Genomic DNA, 19733 nt, shown 5'->3' with positions numbered 1-19733 from the left:
CCACCATCTGAAGTTCCAAATGAAATCAGATTTTTATTGTATGTTTAGTGAGAATTATTACTCCCCAGCATTCTACTTTTTATACAAGTGTCACAGCTTTATTTTTCTGAGAAGCAGTTTTAAATAATTTTTTTAATTATTCTTTATATATTGTAAGTCTAAAAGCATTACTACAACTGTATTTAAGTTCTGCATTGGGTATGTCACAATTAAAGGTCAACCATGTGTTACTAAAATGTATTACAGGTAAATTTTGAAAATCAAATATTTTTATTGCAGAAGAATATCTGTGTTTATAGTCTCAATTTCCAAACGTAAAATTAAACATGCTGGCACACCTGCAATTTTGCATGTTAATTTTCAGGGTGATTTGGGTTTTTTTTTTATTTGCTGTTGGTTTTGGTTTTTTTTAAAGAGAAAAAAAAACCCACACATCAGAAGCACTGATTATTTTTCTTCTTTCTTTCACTTCCTATTCCAAAGTATTAATCACTATCTAAATTTTACATGTATATACACATAAACACACAGGCGCACACACACACAACCATATCACTTTACTTTTAGGTAACTGGCTCTTTTTCCAAGGAATCACTGTCATTTTTAAGCTATTTTTGAAAAGGCCAATCTTGAAAACACATGAAAAATAAACATGCTCATTTTTCCCTATTGTCATTATTGGAACCAACAGAATATTATTTCAGGTTTGTTCCACAACTGATTCCTCTCAGCTACTCCTAATGTCATATGGTTTACTTATCTCAGGATAATAACTGTGCTGTAAATAATTTGTCTGGATAAGATCCAGCATATTCCATCCTGTCTCTCTTAATGCAGACTATACGTAATGGTATGCAATGGATGGTATTTTATCATAAATAGGATTTGAGGTAGAAGCCAAGCTGTCGTATTCAGTTTCCTTTCTGAAAAATGGTAAGTGTTAATTCTTCAAAAAGAAGAAATAAAAAAAATATTCATTTATACTGAGCTAGGTTCCCCAGAATTCTCTCAGTCTGGGCACTAATGCATCTTGGGGATCCAAATTAAACATCAGACCTACAAAATTTGTCTTCAGATGTAGTTTGTAAGAGGAGGTGTTGGAAACCTAATCATCCTTATTATTTATACTCGGGAAGAAAAATTAAATTAAAAAAAAAAAAAGCAGAAGCATTTCAAGTACGGGAAGCTCTTGATGTTATGAAGGTTTTAACTAAAAGATGAGCCCTACTTATGCCATAAAACTAGCTAAACTAACTTTTCCTTGCACTATAAATCTTCTCCACCTGAGATGCACAAGCAATGGACTGGAGAGTATTACTCTTACAGATGCAACAGGTAACCTAGAAAAAGTTTTCTCCTTTAAAGCAGCACCATGTCAGTCAGATGCCTACTGTAAAGTGAAATACAGTGCCTGCCAAAATTGAAGACTTGCTCTACAGTTATCTTTCATGCCCAAGAGGCTTCACAGAAGCACTCCATAACTTTCATTAGAAAAACTTTAGGAGATTTTTTCTGAGTTTTTTTGCTCTATCTTGAGGAATATATGTATCTTGTGGAATATGTATTTATATGGTTTTTTTGTGTGTGTGTATATATCTGTATCTATCTCAATTACTGTTTTATTCCTTATGCTTTAAATATATTTATTAAATGAATCATACTAGACCGAAGGCTGATGGACTTTCACAGAAAATTCAGTTGTTCAAATGAAGATTTGCTATGCTGAAATCATACGTGTTTTCCTTACAATTTCTCAAATGCATGACAGAAAACCCTGTATGTTTCTCTCTACTTTTTCAGAACTTCACTCTCTTCTTTTAAATACTCTATGAGGATATACCCTCTACCGTGTTATTTTGCCTCAAGTACCACCTTCTACCTTTCATTCAATTTTGTATTGATTTTGTATTTTAAACACAATTCATCATTATTAAGAACTGTCTCTAACAATTGCTCAGCAGAGACTACTTTCTGTTTCCTGCATACTAATTAAGTGCTATGGAACACAGTAACAGGCTTAGGGTTGAGAAGCTTTTTTTCTTATAGGCCATACTTCATTTGGAAATGAAAACAGTTTCAAAAGATGCATACACTTCTACCTCATTCACCCACCACCATGAACTGAATCTAGATGTACCTAATTTTGTATCATGTCAATATATGATACAATATATGATCCTGATTAAAAAAAATAAACACAATTAAGTCAGTTTGTAGCAACACAAAAGCAAACTGCTTTTCATTTAGCAGATTTTACTCTAATTCTTATGCAGGGACCATATTGAAGGAAGCATGAGAAAAGATGGAAAAAATTCTGTGCAAAATTGAAAAGGCAAAGCACACAAATAATGCACATCATAAATTATTTAAAATCATCATAAAGAATACTTTCTACATGCAGATCAAAACATAAAAGCAGCTATACTGGATCAAACCAAAGCCCAACATGCCTTCTCCAGCAGTAGCCAAAAGCGAATGCCTAACGAAGAGTAGTACAAAAAGAAAGGATGCCTCCAAGCATTTGTGACTCAGCAATTAAGAGCCAGACATCATTTCTGTACAATATTCAAGGGGTTTAGTTTTCATGAACTTGTCCAGACTCTCCTTGAATCTATTTAAGTTCCCAGCATCCACAACATCCTGGAGCAACCATTCTGTGAAGAATCACCTTACTTGTTTTCAATCTGCCTTTTCAATTTGGACTAGATGAGCATTGTAGGTCCGTTCCAACTGAAATATTCTATATTCTGCCTCTTGCTCATTGAAATTTTACCTCCCAATTTTTGTACCACCAAAAACCACTGCAAATGATGTGCTTCAGAGGAGTGCTAATGTTCCAGATATATTTTGTTAAGTAAAAATACAGAATAAAAGCATAAATTACGTCAGTTATGACCGGTACTGACAATGGCACAGGTAACATCCTCATAACCAATGCACTCAAATTAAGAGTTGTATAGCACTTTCAGATAACAGAAATACAAACTGTACTTAGAGGTAAACCATGAACACATGGAAGTTATTTTTTAAATGCTGAAGCCTCCACAATTTTCTGCTGTCTCCTTACATTCAGTAAGTACTCATTTTCATCACCTATCCTAACTCAGAAAGCCTGTGGTACAGCAGCCTTCTCTTACACAGCTTCACTAGGGCTCAAAGTGCAACTTTGCTTTTCTTAAAATGCCCATGACAAATTAGACATAAGCATCTCAACATAAGCATCATTTAATTCTATCACAAATGAAATTACAATATTTAATTCATGGTTTGTCCCTTCATACAGCCCAAATGCCTCTTCTGCATATTCACCCAGTTTTTTGATTTCCATAGACTCTGAAGGTTGCCTCCTGCTCAAATGTAAAGACAAAACAAGCACAATCTACATTTTAATTCATCCTTTTAAAAAGAGTCTTTGCATGTGCATTCATGCAGTTGTATACACGTGACTCAAGTATTTAAGTACAATAGCCATTAAGGCCCCAAATTTCACTTAACGGATAGTTTAACCGTAATCCTACTAACATTTACAGGACTACACACTTAAGGTAACCTGCAGTGAAAAACAGAGGGGCTCTACCCAAGCTGAGACATCCACAGTGTGCAACAGACACACCACACAGGTAACTTCCGTATACGGACTTTCAGGATGCCACATTCAGACAAGTCGATGTCTCTCTCACTGGAGCTGAGGACACAAAACCAGTTGAAACACCTATGCATTTTGCACTTAGTGCTTTTAGTCACAGACTTTCCATTTACAACAGACACACACGAGTCTCTACCCATGAGAGCTATCTAATCCAACGTGCCATAAGTCAGGCTTGTTCAGTGTCTAGAGTGCTTAAACTGTTGTTCCAATCTAATTTCATGTTTCAAACTAGAAATATTAGGATCAAAATGTTTATTTAATGTTACTAATACATAAAATAACCTGTGATGCACTTAAAGCTATCAGATACTGACATATTTAGAGGTGTGAAGAGAAGAAATATTAATAAATCTACCTTTTACCTCCAATCATCTTCCTGTCTAGTCTGGTGTTCTGTTTCACAAAGCCTTGTTACTGAGGCTTTCACAACTTATGGCAGCCTGATACATGGTGGCATCCTGTCACAGTCCTTCTGCTTACTGTAGAGCAGAAAACTTCTATCTTCTTAACTGCATATTCAGGCATTAAGCCTGATAATAGCAATGCTTCTTAGCTCTCCTAGCACAACTAACTAGGAAAACACTTACGATAGCACACCAGTTCAGAGGCTACTAAAATATATGAAACCTAAATAGAGGATAAGTATATATGTGTGTGTGTGTGTGTATATTTGTATTTATTTATAGATATGGTTATTTCATCAAAAAAATTAGATACAGAAAAGAAGTAGGAAAAAGTGCAATTGAGAAATTAAATATTTAAGATGATGTGGAAATGAGGTGGGGGGAAAAAAATAATGTGGAAAAAATTAAACAACTTCAGTGAACCAATATCCCCAAACAACATTCCCTAGTATTTTTCATGAAGTACCAAAAAAGCAAGATAACAGCTACTCATATGCCTTCAAGAGGAGTATATATAAAAACTAACCTCTTCGAAAAATCACAAAAATTTTATTGAAAAATTCGTATCTCAATTCAGGCAAAAGAATTCCATTTATAAAGCTACTCAGAAGCCACAAACAATTTAAGAACAACTCAACTAATAAAATTTCATCTTTTCTGCACTTTGGACACATGGAAGGTTAGCAGTTGAAAACAAATCAAATGTTAGACATGCAAAATGAGGGCTGGTAGTGCATAAAAGAAACGCTTCAATACTGCTGAAAAATGGTTTAAGACAAAATTACTGTTTTTTTTTCACTATCAAGAGAATCCAAATATGTTTTAGCCTGTACTGAATTTTAATATGGGGTACCTTCATACACAGAAAACCTATAACGTTATTATTTGTGGGTGTTCATTTAATAGAAACATCACACTAACTACTAAAAACAACGAAGGGAAAAAAAAAAAGAAAAAGGAAAAAGAAAACAACAACAATCCTCTTCCTCAAGGTAAATATTTGCTATAAAATTACCCAAGTGGGCTTACTCAGGATGCAGCCATGGCCTTCTCTTCTGCTTCAGTATCTTTTACAATTTTCTTGCTATTCTAGGTTCAGAAAGATGTACACTTTCATGCTTTTTGGCTTCTTTCAGCTGGAAATCTCTACTTGCAACATCTAAATGCATCACAAACAGCAGGTCTTAAAACTACAGGTTACTTTGGCCAAAATGAAAACTAAACAAAATGGTCTTACCAGGATCTGTATGCTTGGTGAAATATATCAGCTAATAAACATAAGGTTTTTAAAGACCGAACATCAGTATTTGAAAACTGTACTTCAAAACCACATTTTTGGGGTTGCTTGGGGTAGAATTCTTGTCTAAATCAAACAAACCATAAAAGCTAGATTTGCCTCTATTCTCACTTACAAACAAATAAATAAAACCACCAGGATTTAAGATACCACTTTACAGTCCCTTCTGTCTGTAGTTTCTTGATCACTTTAAGGCAGAACAAACCAGCACCACCGTCAAAAGAATTGATCCTGTCCTCTGTACAAACCCCAGCTGCCCATGCACACCCCCTTTACTAGTACGAGTCTTCATTCAGCCACACAGGGAACTGAATTGGGAAATTGATCCATGTTCAATTAATCAAGAAGAAAAAAACCTTCCTAGGGAGATGCATTCAGAATTGCATTCACTGCTTCCTGATTTATCTCCCCAGTTCTCCCAACAGAAGTGAAAATAAGGCAAAGCCACGTTTCAGTACCTTTCAGCATGACATTGGCCATGCTGCTCCAAGGAACCACAGACAGACCTGCCTGAAACAAAATGCTTCATGCTTGTTATTGGTAGCAGAGGCAAAGCTATCAAACTTTGGGATCAATGGGACATCCATTTGGAAAAACACTTCTATGGAAACTGCTTCAGGTATCTTACTTGCAATGCATGTGGCTGAACTCAAGTTGCTATCACTTGGGTGGTCACTGTTAGAGAAAGACTGATGCATACAGTATAATACACCTTCACAAATCAGCCTCTCTTGTGTTATGAGATGGTTTCTGAACATCTTGGCTGTTTAGACACACAGTGTGATATAGCTGGCCCTTGATACACAGGAGCACCCAACACATTCTGCTTGTGTCCCAGTAGTCCAAAATCAGTTTGAAGCTGTAAAACCAGTAAGTCTACCCTAGGAACTATCACAAGGATAGGACTTAGGACAGAGCAACTGTGATCTTTGCTGGACCGCTCACACTCAAAAGCCACATAATACAGGCTAGAAGTAGCCATGAAACAGGCACAGGCAAGGCATATTCATAAAGACAAGACAGCAAGCCTCTAAAATGTACAGGAAGACCTTCACCCTCTGGAAAGCAAGCCCTGGCAGTAATTAAAACCTAAATAACTTCAAATAAACGTCAAGGTTTTCACCACGGTTTGGGGAGTCTGCCAATTTACCGCAAGCCTAAGAAGTTGAGCAACTTTACAGCAAGTTGTAAAGAGGTTGATACTGTTCTGGCATGATGCAGTTCAAGAGCTAACCTTTGCAGAATTACAAACATCAGCCCTATTGTATCTGTAAGGGACTATTTGCATTGGCAAACCTTGGAAAGTCCAAAACAGCAGGACTGTCAACAGTCCTGGTTCCCACAAACTAAAGATTGTTTCTGCAAGACAGATGGACTCTAACATAAAAATAAGCATTCTGAGATGAACAGACCTAAAAACCAAGCTCCTATGTCTGGAATTATGTAAGACGCTGATCCTGAGCTTCAGAGAAAGCCAACATGGAACTCACAAGGGTAGACATTTTGTATTATACCATTGTGTTAGCACAAAGAAAAGAAGAATATTTCCCCCTTACCTCTCTGCCATACTTTGCTGGAATCTGCCCTTGAGTCTCTCTCAATTTGCGAGCGTTCTCAAGTTCTGCTTGAAGTTTTGAAGCTAACTCCTTCAAAGAAAGTGGTAGTACTCCATTAGTTTAACCATTTTAAACTTTTAGAGACCTATATATCAGAATTAACTATTCATTCCATTTCTTCATGTTTTGATTTTTTTTTTTAAACTCTAATGACACAAAAGACTAAAGAAAACATGTCTATATAATTCACACAATTCTTTACTGGAGATAAAAAAAATCGTTCAGAACAGAGGCATCTAAAGTATAGAAACGTATATTATCATAAAACCACCAGAAAAATTATGCTTAAACATTATTCAGTTATACTAATAAATGCTTTGTGTAGCTAAGCATACATACTACTTTATGTATAGGAAGTTAAATAAGGAAGCCTGAACACATCAAGTGTATAACCTTTCCAGGTTATGCTACATAGCCTTTTATTTCTTTTTCTATATATACGTACACACACACACACACACGCAATGGGTCTAGGGAAATATCTCTGACATTTTTGCTATGCAGTTTCACATCTCTCTACACCGCATGTCCAACTTTGGCACTTAAGACCTTACTTTGGGTATTAAAATGGACAAGAGGTGGAAAATGAGAACTGTTTACACTTGTGTAAATTGTTTTTGATGCTCCTGCTCTCTCATCCATCTGTTTATTAAATAAATACAAGCATTTTAGAATATCTTGGTTTGCTAGGAATTGCCAGGTGACAACCTATCAACCTATAAGAAATACAACCATTTATATTCTGACCACTTTGCCAGTTTCATTGATTGGACTCCCAACAATCATGCCTATACTTGCGGCCCCAAAATTAAGTCATTTGATCAACACCAAGCAGCAAGTCAGTAACAAAAATAGATTCAGAATTCATTTGTCCCACACGGTCAACCTTGAGCTCCAGCCACCAGGACATACTGTTACATAACCATCTGTTCTGGTATGTGGGGGTGAACTTGTTTAAACAAGCTGCATTTTCAATCTGATCAGAAAAAGCCCATGAAAAAATATTTAAAGAGCAACAAGGCAAAGATTAGTTATTTTATTATTTATACTGTGGTTGGTTTGGGTTTTTTAACTAGGCTAATTCAGAGTGCATATGTAGAAAAATGTATATATAAAATTAACAGTAAAATTGTAATGTTGGCTTCCACTACATGATTTTGGTCAAAACAAAGCAAAATGGTAGAATAATAAAAGAATCACAGTCTCCCCACAAAACACCTGTATATTTTTATTCAAATTACTCTTATTCAGTTACTGTCACATTGAAAAGAAAAAACCCACACTTGTGCCCAAACTTGTATTTGGACAATGCTATTGAAGCTGAGCAGTAGGAAAAAAAAAGTTTACAAATTTTTGCTGCTCTCCATGAGAGTCTTTGGAAAACTTCCCCTCCCCAGTACTTTATAGCAACTAGTGTATAGAGAGCTTCAATCACTTTCCCCTGTAGGAGAATGTCTTAAAATAATATCTTAAGCAACTAACACCAGTCCCTCACAAACCTATCACATAATTACATTCATAAACATGTTTTTTTCCTCACAAGCATATATTTTTGTACATTAACTAGGAAAACTACAGATTAAAACATGGAGGCATCTATTTCAATGAATAACACTCATTATATCTTAGCAGAAAATACACTGTTTGAAGTTAGTTTTAATTCACTTTTGAAGTTGTTAAGATTTCAAATGGACATGATTTCTAGAAAAGGTGTATTTGTTCAAATTTTGTAAAACTACATACACACATCTGTGTCTAAAGTCTGTGGAAAAAGAATTCATAATATAAAATGGGCTTGAAAAGAAAATATTTATAAAATGGACACTTTCTCCTAACAAAATTTAAATTATGTGATAGGGGCTTTGACAAAGACCAACACCATGTCCTAATCCAGCAATAAATTCGTATGCCAAACATCCTAGAACTTCCCACAAATCAAAGAATCAATGGCTCTCAGGAAATACTAATTTGGCACTTGTAGTCATAACATGTCTTATTTATTACTTCTTAGGGATGCAGATTTTGGTGCAAATATTCCATCACAAAAGGCAAGGTAAACAGGAGCACTAAAAATTAATCTTTAAAAAAAACAATACAAAGGCCCATAGTGATAGGATTCAGTTCTAAAAAATTTTATTATATCCTTCCAAAAATTTCAGCAATACTTCCTTAAAGGCAGCTATTCAGAGCAAACACTTGTAAAATATAGCTTAAAAACTAACAGACTATGACCTTGTTATTATTGAAACTTCCAGGCAGTATTACTAAATGCAATTAACTCACTATAGCCACACTTAATGTAATTAAAAAAATATACTTCCATAGTTTAGAGTGTTCCAAAAGAGTGAAATTCTTGATCCTTCAGGTTGCTGTCTGAAACGAGCCTCCTAAAGCAATGTTAGACGTGCAGCTGTTTATCTCAGCTCCATGGGCCCAGTCTCATTCAGGGCAGACATTTTGTGGAGCTGACCACAAAGCATTACATAGTTGTTCTCATGGCAGAGCTAGATGCAATGGCCTATGCAGTTCCTTCCAGTTTTATATTTCCATATCATAATTAATAATATGCTTATACAGCAGGGCTATGGACCCCAAGCATCTACTTTTGACAAAGTTGATGAAATAACAAAAGCTCCAGACACTGCCTACCTTATAACACAGACTGGCAGCTTTGTAGTTTTCACCTGCTCCCTGCTTAATAAAAAGACTTTAAATCCTATAAAAAAGGCAGAGAATAACTAGGTTTGGATACGCTGCCTAGCCTACAAAACCTGGGGACCTGAATCCTCTATTCTAGTCTATGAACCATTGCATTTAAAGCACAAGTTACAGTAAAAGCAGTATCTTCAAATCCTACCTGATCAAATTTTGCAGGACTTTATTTGCTTGAATCAATACCTTTTTTTTTTTTTTTAACAACTAAATCACTGTGAGCTTTAAAGAAAAATTGCAGCCAATCAATTTTTCAAAGACATTACCATGTCTCCCATAAGTTCTGCTTTCACAATCCTCGCTCCCAGTCTGTTCATCTCCTCTTCGCTAAGGTTCCGAGGTGGCTCATCCTTCAATGTATATCTGTAAAACACCAGCAGCACTAAACCCACAGAAAAACAATGTAGTATTCACCTGTGTAATTAAGTATTATATGCCTACTGTACTGGTACATATGCTCCTCTTGTCAAAATAATTGATAACAACTTATAAAAATATATTTGCAGTCAGAAGTTGCCAAGGACTCTGAAACCAAAAACCTTGAATTAAATTTTTATGAGGTATGTTTCCTTTTATTTTTGAGATCGATTAAAATTAAAAGCACTATCTATGAACATTTTCTCAGCATGAAAAAACAGTCAAGAGCCAGTAGCAGGTATAAACAGACAAAAAGCAAGGAAAAGAGGAGCAGAGAGAGTAATTTAAACCCACTCTGTAATTCTCCTTTCTGGCTTTGGTCATGCTTTTACTTCTCAGCTCCAGCAAAATCACCCATTTCCCAGTTCTTCTCCTGTACGCCAAATGGCCTTCCATCTCTTCAAAACTACTTATATGCCCATACTTACCTGCTCACAGTACAATCTTTGCTTCTAAAGATGTTACGGCTGGTATGGTAGAGTTTCCATGGAAAATTAACTGGTTCCAGTTTAAAATATGAAGTCTCTCTAGAGAAGCTACAGCTAGTAATAAATAGTATTGTATCTTAATTTTAATATTAAAAGGTCAGTGTATGAGTTCTTATGATAATATATAAGGTCTCTAAGAATTATTGCAAAGAGGCATCAAACAAGTTTGGCTCTTTTTCTCTAACCCTAGGAAAAACTAAAACCAACTAACTCTAAAAGTAAAATATCTAACACAAGAGACATAAGAATACAGTTATGATATTGGGGGAGGGGAAGGGGGAGGGGGAGAGGATTTGCTCATTCCTCAATACGGTTAAACCCTGTAGGATTTGAAGAACGGGAGAACTTTGAAGATGGTGTCATCTTTAACTGCCAGATCTCCCCAGCCCTGAGGAAATTACCAAAGTTACTTCTGTCTGTTTTGAAGATGCCCAATCCAAAACCCCAAAACTCAGCAGAAACATTTACATTAACTTCACCAGAAACAGAACCCTCAAAGATGAGGTTCTCATTTCTCCTTAACCTATATTTTTCAAAACAAGGCAGACTATTTCGGTAAAGGGAGCAAGAGGTGTTTATTACTTCATACATGCTTTTTTTTTTAAGCAGTGCTAGCGCTTGAATCATCATCTGAACTTTTTGAGACTAGAGACATTGTTTTGATTTCTTTTTATCTTGTCTCAAATTAAACTCTGAAGCAGTCACATTATTAAGTGTGATTTTCAGCAAATGCTAGCTAGATGGATTTTTTCTCTGGGGAGATCCCTTGGGCATCCAATCAGCACTTTTAATTAACCTGTGTCATAACTGTCCAAAACACTTTGATTTATAGGCTGAAGAAACTTGCTCTGTGTTTTAGAAGGGATAAAACTTAAAAGGTACATTGTCAGCATGAGAGATGAGGAACTGAACCAGCAACACCTATTAATCCAAACCTTCACGTCAATGAAGATTTACTTTGTGTGACTGACTGACACCACCACTGAATGAGTACATGTATTGTAAGACTTGAAACTTTAGGAAGAAAAAGAAAGCAGCAGCTTACAAATTATTCCCAACAGGTAACTACCCCACATATCCAAACCTGAAATATTCCAAAAGCCAGAATGTTCTCCAAAACTCTACAAAAAAAGACAATTCTCACTGAAGGAAACAGGAAGACAGGCCATACGCTATCTCAAACTCACAGAAGCTTAGGAGTTAAGAGTCAGCTTAAAAGAACTTGGAAATAAGTAAGACAATAAGCAGAGGCTATGGTTTTCCAGGCCTAAGTAATCTCCACTTTACTAATAAATCAGCTCAGTAATTGTATTGGCTAAGAAATATAATTAAAATATCAAAGAAGATGCACAGCTGGGTTTAACAGTACTAAAACAGAACACACACGCAAAAGAAAATATCAGCTAAATAGTTTCTTTGCTTAGTTCGCTTCCATGAGGAAAACAATTATCTTTTCTATCATAATAATGGAATTCTTTGAACCTGAATAAGCAAACCACTTCCGTACACAATCTAGTTTCCCAAAATTTGCAGCTCTGTCCAGTTACAATTAGCATTGCACTTACTACATGTGGTAACCAAAAACTAAAAGGTACAGTTTTTGTACTTGCAATTAAAAAAGAAGCGAAACACCATTATTTAACAAAAAAAAAAAAAAAAAGACTGTCGAGGAGTAGTTGCTTCTTTTAAGATAACAATAATGAGGCAATGGTATCACTAATGTCTACTCAATAATGACATGCTCTACAAGGTCTGGCTGGTTTATGTTCTTTATAGCAGCCCATATGGTGCTGTGGCTTTGGACTTAACTGGTGACAGTATTGGTAACACACCAGTTTTGGCTGTTGCTGAACAGTGCTTACACAGCCTCAAGGCTTTCTCTGGTTCTCACTGTGCACCCCCAGCAAGTAGGCTGGGGTGGGCAAGAGGCTGGGAGGGGGGACAGCCAGGACAGACAACCCGAACTAGCCAAAGGGCTAGTCCATGCCACATAACGTCATGCTCAGCAATAAAAGCTGGGGAGTGCAGTCTTTCCAAAGTAGCTGCTACTCAGAGACTGGTTGGGCATCAGCCTGCTGATGGGAGGTGGTGAGTGACTGTCTGCCTTCACATCACTTTTTTTTGTCTCTTTCTTTCACTTGTTAAACCATCTTTATCCAATACATGAGTTTTTCTCCCTTTTGCTCTTCTGATTCCCTCTGCAGGAGGGAGAATGAGCAAGCAGCTGGGTACGCGCTTAGTTGCTTGCTGGTGTCAACACACCACACACGCAAAGCAACACCCAGCTCCACACTTTCCTCAGCCCCGCGCCCCCCCCGCCCCCAAAAAAAGGAACAAGGTGTAGGGTCCTCACATGGTCCGTCTCACTCAGTCTCTGCATTTTGGACAATCACCAGTCCAAATCAGTAGTTCACTACAGTTAAATAAAGTATACTGGATGTCAGAACTCCTATTTGCCATCAGCTGTACAACACAGCTGTTAGAGCTTGCTTTCTCCTTCTGGAAGTCATGGAGGAAACAAAACTGAGAATGAAGGTAAGACTTAAAGGATGATATGTCATTTACACAGATTATTTGCTGCTAATCAATGAAGTATTTGGGTTCTTTTTAAGTGCATGGTATTTAGGATATGATGCATGATATGAGGATAAGACTAACCACGCATAATTGTGTCTTTTTACGTGCGCAAAAAAGAAGCTTCTTAACAGGGTGGGTTTTTTCCAGATATATAGTTCTGAGAGTGTATTTTCATTTTCATGGAGTCTGTGCCTGAACTGCAGTGCAGATGCACTCTCCCAGCTCACCGGCGCATCACCCCTTACATGAATACCTATGTTTCCTTATGGAAACCAATGCATTACCCAAGGCAGGCAGAAAACAACTGTGGATTGTGCAGACCTTGTACCTTAACAAAGTCATGAACAAACCAGCACTCAAGAGCTGAGGAAGTCTCATAGGCTCCAGCTCTGTGGAGACACACTGTGAATCATTCTAATCAGAAGTTTACAAAGTGCATTTAAGTGGTAAACCCCAGACACTTCAGGGCAATAACTATTTGGGCAATATCTAGAAAAACAAGGAGGATCACTAAATTCTAATGTCTAATAATGTCTCATACATCACAGGTTTAATGCTACCAGATCTTTTCTCAGAGTAACTAAAACAACTATAAAGATGTATTTCTTATTTTCCAGCAAAATAACACCTAGGCAAATACTAAAATAAACAATAAAACAAGACATGACAAACACGTGTGAGGGGGACTTCCCATAGTGCATACAAACTATTCGTGCCAGAATCAGGAACTACTCCTGCCATGATGTATATTCAAACTCACACTTTTTTAAAAAAATAACTAGATTAAGCAAACATCATGCAAACAATTTATCTTCCTGCTATCAAAGAAAATGTAAATTTCATTGGCTCCTATCAAAGTAGAAAATATAGCAAGTAAAATCTGGAAAAAATACCCAACCTATACAATATAAAGAATTATACAGACTAAGCTGCATGTTTCTGGTTAGTCATGCAGCACTCATTTAACACAGAATTTTTCTTTGCAAATACACAGTGAGGTATCTGGCAAGTACTACACGTAGGAACAGTTATAAATAAAATAAATACTTTTAAGGTATTGTCTTGTTATTAGAATCCAACAATTAAACATTAAAAGTAAATTCATAACCCCGCTATAAGAAGGTTTTTCTGCAAATAACTGACATAAGCATACAAGAAAGAAGGAATTACACTTGATCATATTTCGTTAAATGCTGTTTCCAACTAAATCGTATCATCCTTCTTACATACTCCAACCAAGAATATTTACTTGTCCAGCTTTCCCAAGCAACTGAATAACACCATACTGACTCTAAAATAGTTTTGCACATGCCTACCTATTATTGTGAAGATGTGAAGGAAAGCATTCACAGTAATAACCGCACTACTCATATCACTGGAAGAACCAGCAAGCTGGTAACACTGGAGAACAGGTGGCCTCGAGTAGAGCAAAAGCTCAGTTGTCTACAACTTACTTTTCTGACCACCTCTCCTTACTACTCCCCACTGTCTTTCACTAAAGCAAGTCAGGCAAACTGAAATTCCTACCACATATTAGTTTGTGTTTCTGTTCCCACTCCTATTCATCTTTCCTCTTTTCCACAGAAAATGCACTTTTCTAATCAATACCTTCTACTATTTTTCATATGCTACTTTAGCATATGAGTTCATCTCACAGGTGGCAAACCTATCCCCGCTGTATTAATTATTTCAGTTTTTAGTCAGCATTTTCTAACATTTCAAGTTTGTCTTTTATAAATTCAACAACAGTTAAGATATTGTTTTGCAAGTTTTTTGCCTAAGAGGCCCATTTTACTGCAGTGCAAACTAACATTAGAAAGAAACAGAAAATAACCTATCATTAGCAATTCTCAAATATTCTGAGGAGACAGGACAAGTAGAGGGTGTTCATTACTTCTACAGTGGTCCGTTTTAGCTGCCCCTAACTGGGAGGTTAGCTTCCTCCTAACTAAAAGAGATCTGATATGATCAGATCTAATACTGTCACAAAGAAGAGAGAGTTTCCGGTATACTTTGCCATGAAAAATACAGCAAACAAAAGACAAGTAAAGATGTTTGTAAAATACCTAGAACACAATGTTTTACTGTCAGGTAATATTTGTTCCTTCTCAGGGATAGCACTTGGGTACTCCTGTTGCCACTTCTCTTTTTCATTACTTGGAGTTCTTTCCCAACTATTGTCATCAATTTGTTCCCTAGTACCTGATGACTTTTGATCAGACATTAATTTCTCATTGTTATCTTCTGTGTGTGTTTTGGTCCACACTGCAGCATCCTCACTAGGTTTTTGGAAACAGCTGCTCAAATTGCTATGAACCGGCAGTTTGGAAGAGGACTGCTGTGACTTGTAGTCTCTAGGTGCACTGTAAGATGATAAATCATCTTCAGAGGGTTTCAGAAATTTGTGTTTCATGTTGCTTAGAGACGAACTCTTTTCCTGACTTCGTTTTTCATTGGAGTGTTTTTCTGCTTTGGAGCTGTAGCCTCTCAATACTGAGTCCGTGCTACTGTGTCCACGTTCTTGGTCTTCTTTTGACATATCTCTTTTGTAACCTTTGTCTTCTTGCGCCCATCCCTTGCCATGCTTCTCCCTAGTGTAGCCCCCAAACATGTTCCTGTTTCTATCATCTTCATCTTGTGTCTCCTTTTTCATGTGCTGTTCTTTCTTCTCTTTCTCACTTTCTGAATAGTCAGTTTTCTTCCATCTTCCACTTCTGTAATAATTTTCCTTTCTGGATGCAACTTTTTCAGCTTCTTCTAATCGTGACTGAAATACCTCCATTGACTATAAGAAAGAATAAAAAAACATCATACTGCTTTTAAGATCATGGGGTATTGTGAAGCTCCCTACAAAGTATTACAAGAAAGGCACCATTCTGTGAAAATGAGTCACTGTGCAAAGGGCAAGGCATGGAGTGGAAAGGAAGACCAGTACGAAAAAGGGAACTTACAGCCTCGTGTCTAAGATGCTCTGTTGGGAAGGCTTTCTGATCCTTTCTCTTGGACTATTTCTAACTTTCATCCCATGCTATAAAGTGCTAAAGCACTCCTGAGAACAGGGACCAGAGCCTCAGAACTGTCTCCTCCTGGCAACCCGGAGATTAGGGGCTTGAGCTAAGGAAAAAGGCTTCCTCTTTCTTACTCATGAACTTTGCATTTATGCTCACCAGATGCTCAGCTTCTATAGAACCAATGGACATTCCCACTAAACCATTTTACAATCTAGTTAAACTCTTAAAAACACAGGAGAGTGGGTTCAAAATCTTTAGCTTGAAACAGGCTTTGAACGCCTGTCTCTGGCTTTCTGGACAAATACTCTATCCATTAGGCAATTACGCAAAATGTGGACTGTTCCTCTTCCCTCTTTTAAGCTGAATTAAAAGCCACTAATTACTTTTTTTTTTTCCTCAAAACTTTGCATACTGAAGCAAATCAGGCAGGGATCTCTTTCAGTCACTATCCTGTACTTCAGCAGCCAGAGTGGTTCATGCTGTTTGAACTCCAGTTTCTTGAGAAAGATTCTTAAAAATAATATTCCTTACAATCACTGGCACTGAATAATTTCTACCAGCACTGACCATGTTGGTTTCATCACTCAGGAGTGACTACAAATCAGTTCAAAGACAATAGTATGAAGTCATAGTGTCTTATCCAAGATTTCCACAAACAAACCAGCCTAATCAAAAAACGCACAGAAAACTCAAAAGTAACACTATGGCCAAGATTTAACACCCCACACCTTTGACCAATGCTTTTAAAGACAATAATATAATATGTAGGGGGGGCAGGCTTTAAAGAGTTAATATTGTTATCGCAGACTGTTTTATTAAAAATAAATCTTGAAGACTTTTAAACCCTTCAGAAGCAAATGGATTTCTCAATATATCTCAACTGAGCAGATCACAAGTGGCCAGAAGATTCATATTTGGTAAAATTTGACACAGCTCTCCAAATTATCTCAGCATTATTATTATCCACAACATGCATTATTATCCGCTACGTGCAGGAGAACAAAATATGTTTTCTAGTATACATCATAATTTTGGAAGCACTCAGGTACTTTGTAACTGGGATCACTTGAACCTCCTGATGTAGAAGGTAAGTATTTTAAATTTGCTATAGGATCCCATATATTAAAAAACATTTAACAAAAAAGATATAAAAGGCTGGGTAGCTTTAAACACTTCATCACTTGAGAGAAGCTTCAGAGGCTGTTTTTTCCTGCTTCTTTCCTTATGTCTTACGCTACACATTAAGTATTTGTGCCTTTACATGAAAGTAACCTTTTCCAAGCACTTATTAGTATGAAAAAAAATTAATTGAAGATCCTTACCCCATATCTCTCAGCTACAATTTCCTCAAAATTTCGTTTCTCTCTCTCAGCCTGCTCCTTCATTCTTTGGTATGATTTTTGTAGCCAACTTAATCCAGCATCTTCTACCACTGTAACTAAAGCAGAAAACAATAAGAGGTCATAGTTTTATATCTCAGTAGTTATTCCTATTTAACCTTACTCTGTATGTGACATTAAACCTTCACCTATACTTAATGTAAAAATTGAATGGGTGCAAAAGAAAAATAGAAAGAGCGTAATAATACAATTACATGGTTTTATAAGTTAATGCTGGATATACCTCAGTAATACCACTGATTTAAGCTTCTCCATTTATCATAGAACACAACAAACAGTTTCCAAGACAGGAGTGGCATATGAGAAGTTGTGGGTTTTTTTATGAAACCTTCTTATTGTTTCCACTTTCTGCATCCATTCTTTGGCATACCCTTACAAACAAGTGCATTCCCCTTCTCAGAAAATTAATGAGCAACCCATTGCTTTCCTTTTGAGAAGCTAGCAGAGGTCTTAACATTCAGGACACATACTCACTGATGCCTGTCACCTCTTACAGATGGCTGATCTCTGACTTCTAAAAGTGGGCATGAGGCTAATGGTTTGCAGAACAGACTGTCCACAGGGAAAGGCTCCCAAAGAGAAAAGCCAAGAACCCTACTGTTCCCTGTTGACAGAATACAAGGGCCCTTCTTATCACATGATAAACACTTCATGACATGATGAAAAATGTTTTTCTAACTGCTCTTGCTGGAAATAGGCAGGATAACCCTAGGGTAGGCAAAGAAGTGAAAAGGTTACAGAAATAATATTTTTCACAAACTGCATCTGTAATGATCTTCATTTTAATGTGACTCAGACTTCTGTGGTTGAATATTTTAAAACTATAATTTGTGTAATGGAATGAAAGGAACCAAATGAGATGACAACAATTTATCTTGTCTTGGTTAAATCATGCTTTCCTTTAATTAGTTCAAAATGGGGAATTTCTGTAAAGATACTGAAGGTCAAACCACTCAAGATTAAAAACCAGTGAAGAGAAATTCTGCAAAACAACATACTATGATATTAACCCAATATTCAGTACTGAATTTTCATCCAAATTTTGCTTTATTACATGTTATTCATAATCCCTTTACATCAACATTAGTATTAATTTGTTACCAACACAGAGACCAGAGATTGGAGACAGAAATTTAACTTTATTACTAAAAGTTGCTGTTTACCTTTCTTAACTGAAGCTGCTTCATCCTTCTCTGGTGGCAAACCTGTACCACCGTCTTTCCAATAGGGATTGAGCTCTCTCTCAGACAGCATGGCCTAAAACAGAAATAATTTTAATGTGTGCACAGCATATGGTTTTTATTTTCTAGAATATTTGATAAATTCTGTGAGACTTGTATGGGAATATAACTTGTGCTACCTAAAGACAGGTAGAAATGAACATAACTCTCCATCCCGAGTCAAAACTCTCAAACACATGCTTAGCTGGCACCCTTATTACACAGAAGCAGTTTTACTGTTTGACTGCATTACCAGTGTAGCAGTAATACGCACTTGTGTCTGAAGCACTGCTGTTATGGGGGCTCTTAGTTTTACCTAAGGTTACTGCTTTTCACCCTCAAACTAGATCGCTTATTGTGATTCTGTCAGCTGACTTCTCTGGAAGCAGGCAAGGAAGTCCATTGGAGAAAAGGGTTGATTAGGCATTCCAGCACTGACAAAATTTAGAATTTGTCTATATTATATCATCAACTCATCACCACCACTGACATGCTGTATGCATGGTCGAGCGTTTATGGGTAAGGATGAGGGGGAAGGCCAATGAGGCAGATATCCTGCTGGGAGTCTGTTATAGACCACCCAACCAGGATGAAGAGGCGAATGAAGCGTTCTACAAGCGGCTGGCAGAAGTCACACCATCGCTAGCCCTTGTTCTCGTGAGGGACTTCAACTTCCCGGACATCTGCTGGAAATACAACACGGCAAAGAGGAAGCAGTCTAGGAGGTTCCTGGAGTGTGTGGAAGACAACTTCCTGACACAGCAGGTGAGGGAGCCTACCAGGGGAGGTGCCTCGCTTGACCTGCTGTTTACAAACAGAGAAGGACTGGTGGGAGATGTGGTGGTCGGAGGCCGTCTTGGGCTTAGCGACCATGAAATGGTAGAATTCTCAATTCTTGGTGAAGGAAGGACGGGGGCCAGCAAACTGCAGCCATGGACTTCT

At 37.0% G+C, this 19733-nt stretch overlaps 1 protein-coding gene across 1 annotated transcript in view; it reads right to left on the bottom strand.

Moving 5' to 3' along the window:
* The window catches only part of CWF19L2 (CWF19-like 2, cell cycle control (S. pombe)), a 74825-nt gene that overhangs the window by 47047 nt on the left and 8045 nt on the right, over nt 1-19733 (bottom strand). The window contains exons 5-9 of the mRNA XM_009335272.1: nt 18735-18828; nt 17494-17609; nt 15227-15945; nt 9945-10041; nt 6907-6996 (exon numbers count right to left, since the gene is read on the bottom strand). Coding sequence (XP_009333547.1) covers nt 6907-6996; nt 9945-10041; nt 15227-15945; nt 17494-17609; nt 18735-18828 — 1116 coding nt within the window. The remainder of the gene's footprint in view (nt 1-6906; nt 6997-9944; nt 10042-15226; nt 15946-17493; nt 17610-18734; nt 18829-19733) is intronic.

Source organism: Pygoscelis adeliae, unplaced genomic scaffold, assembly GCF_000699105.1.
Source record: "Pygoscelis adeliae isolate BGI_AS28 unplaced genomic scaffold, ASM69910v1 Scaffold142, whole genome shotgun sequence".
NCBI lineage: Eukaryota > Metazoa > Chordata > Aves > Sphenisciformes > Spheniscidae > Pygoscelis > Pygoscelis adeliae.
Note: the sequence above shows the minus strand (reverse complement) of the source record. Positions and strands in the feature narration are given on the sequence as shown.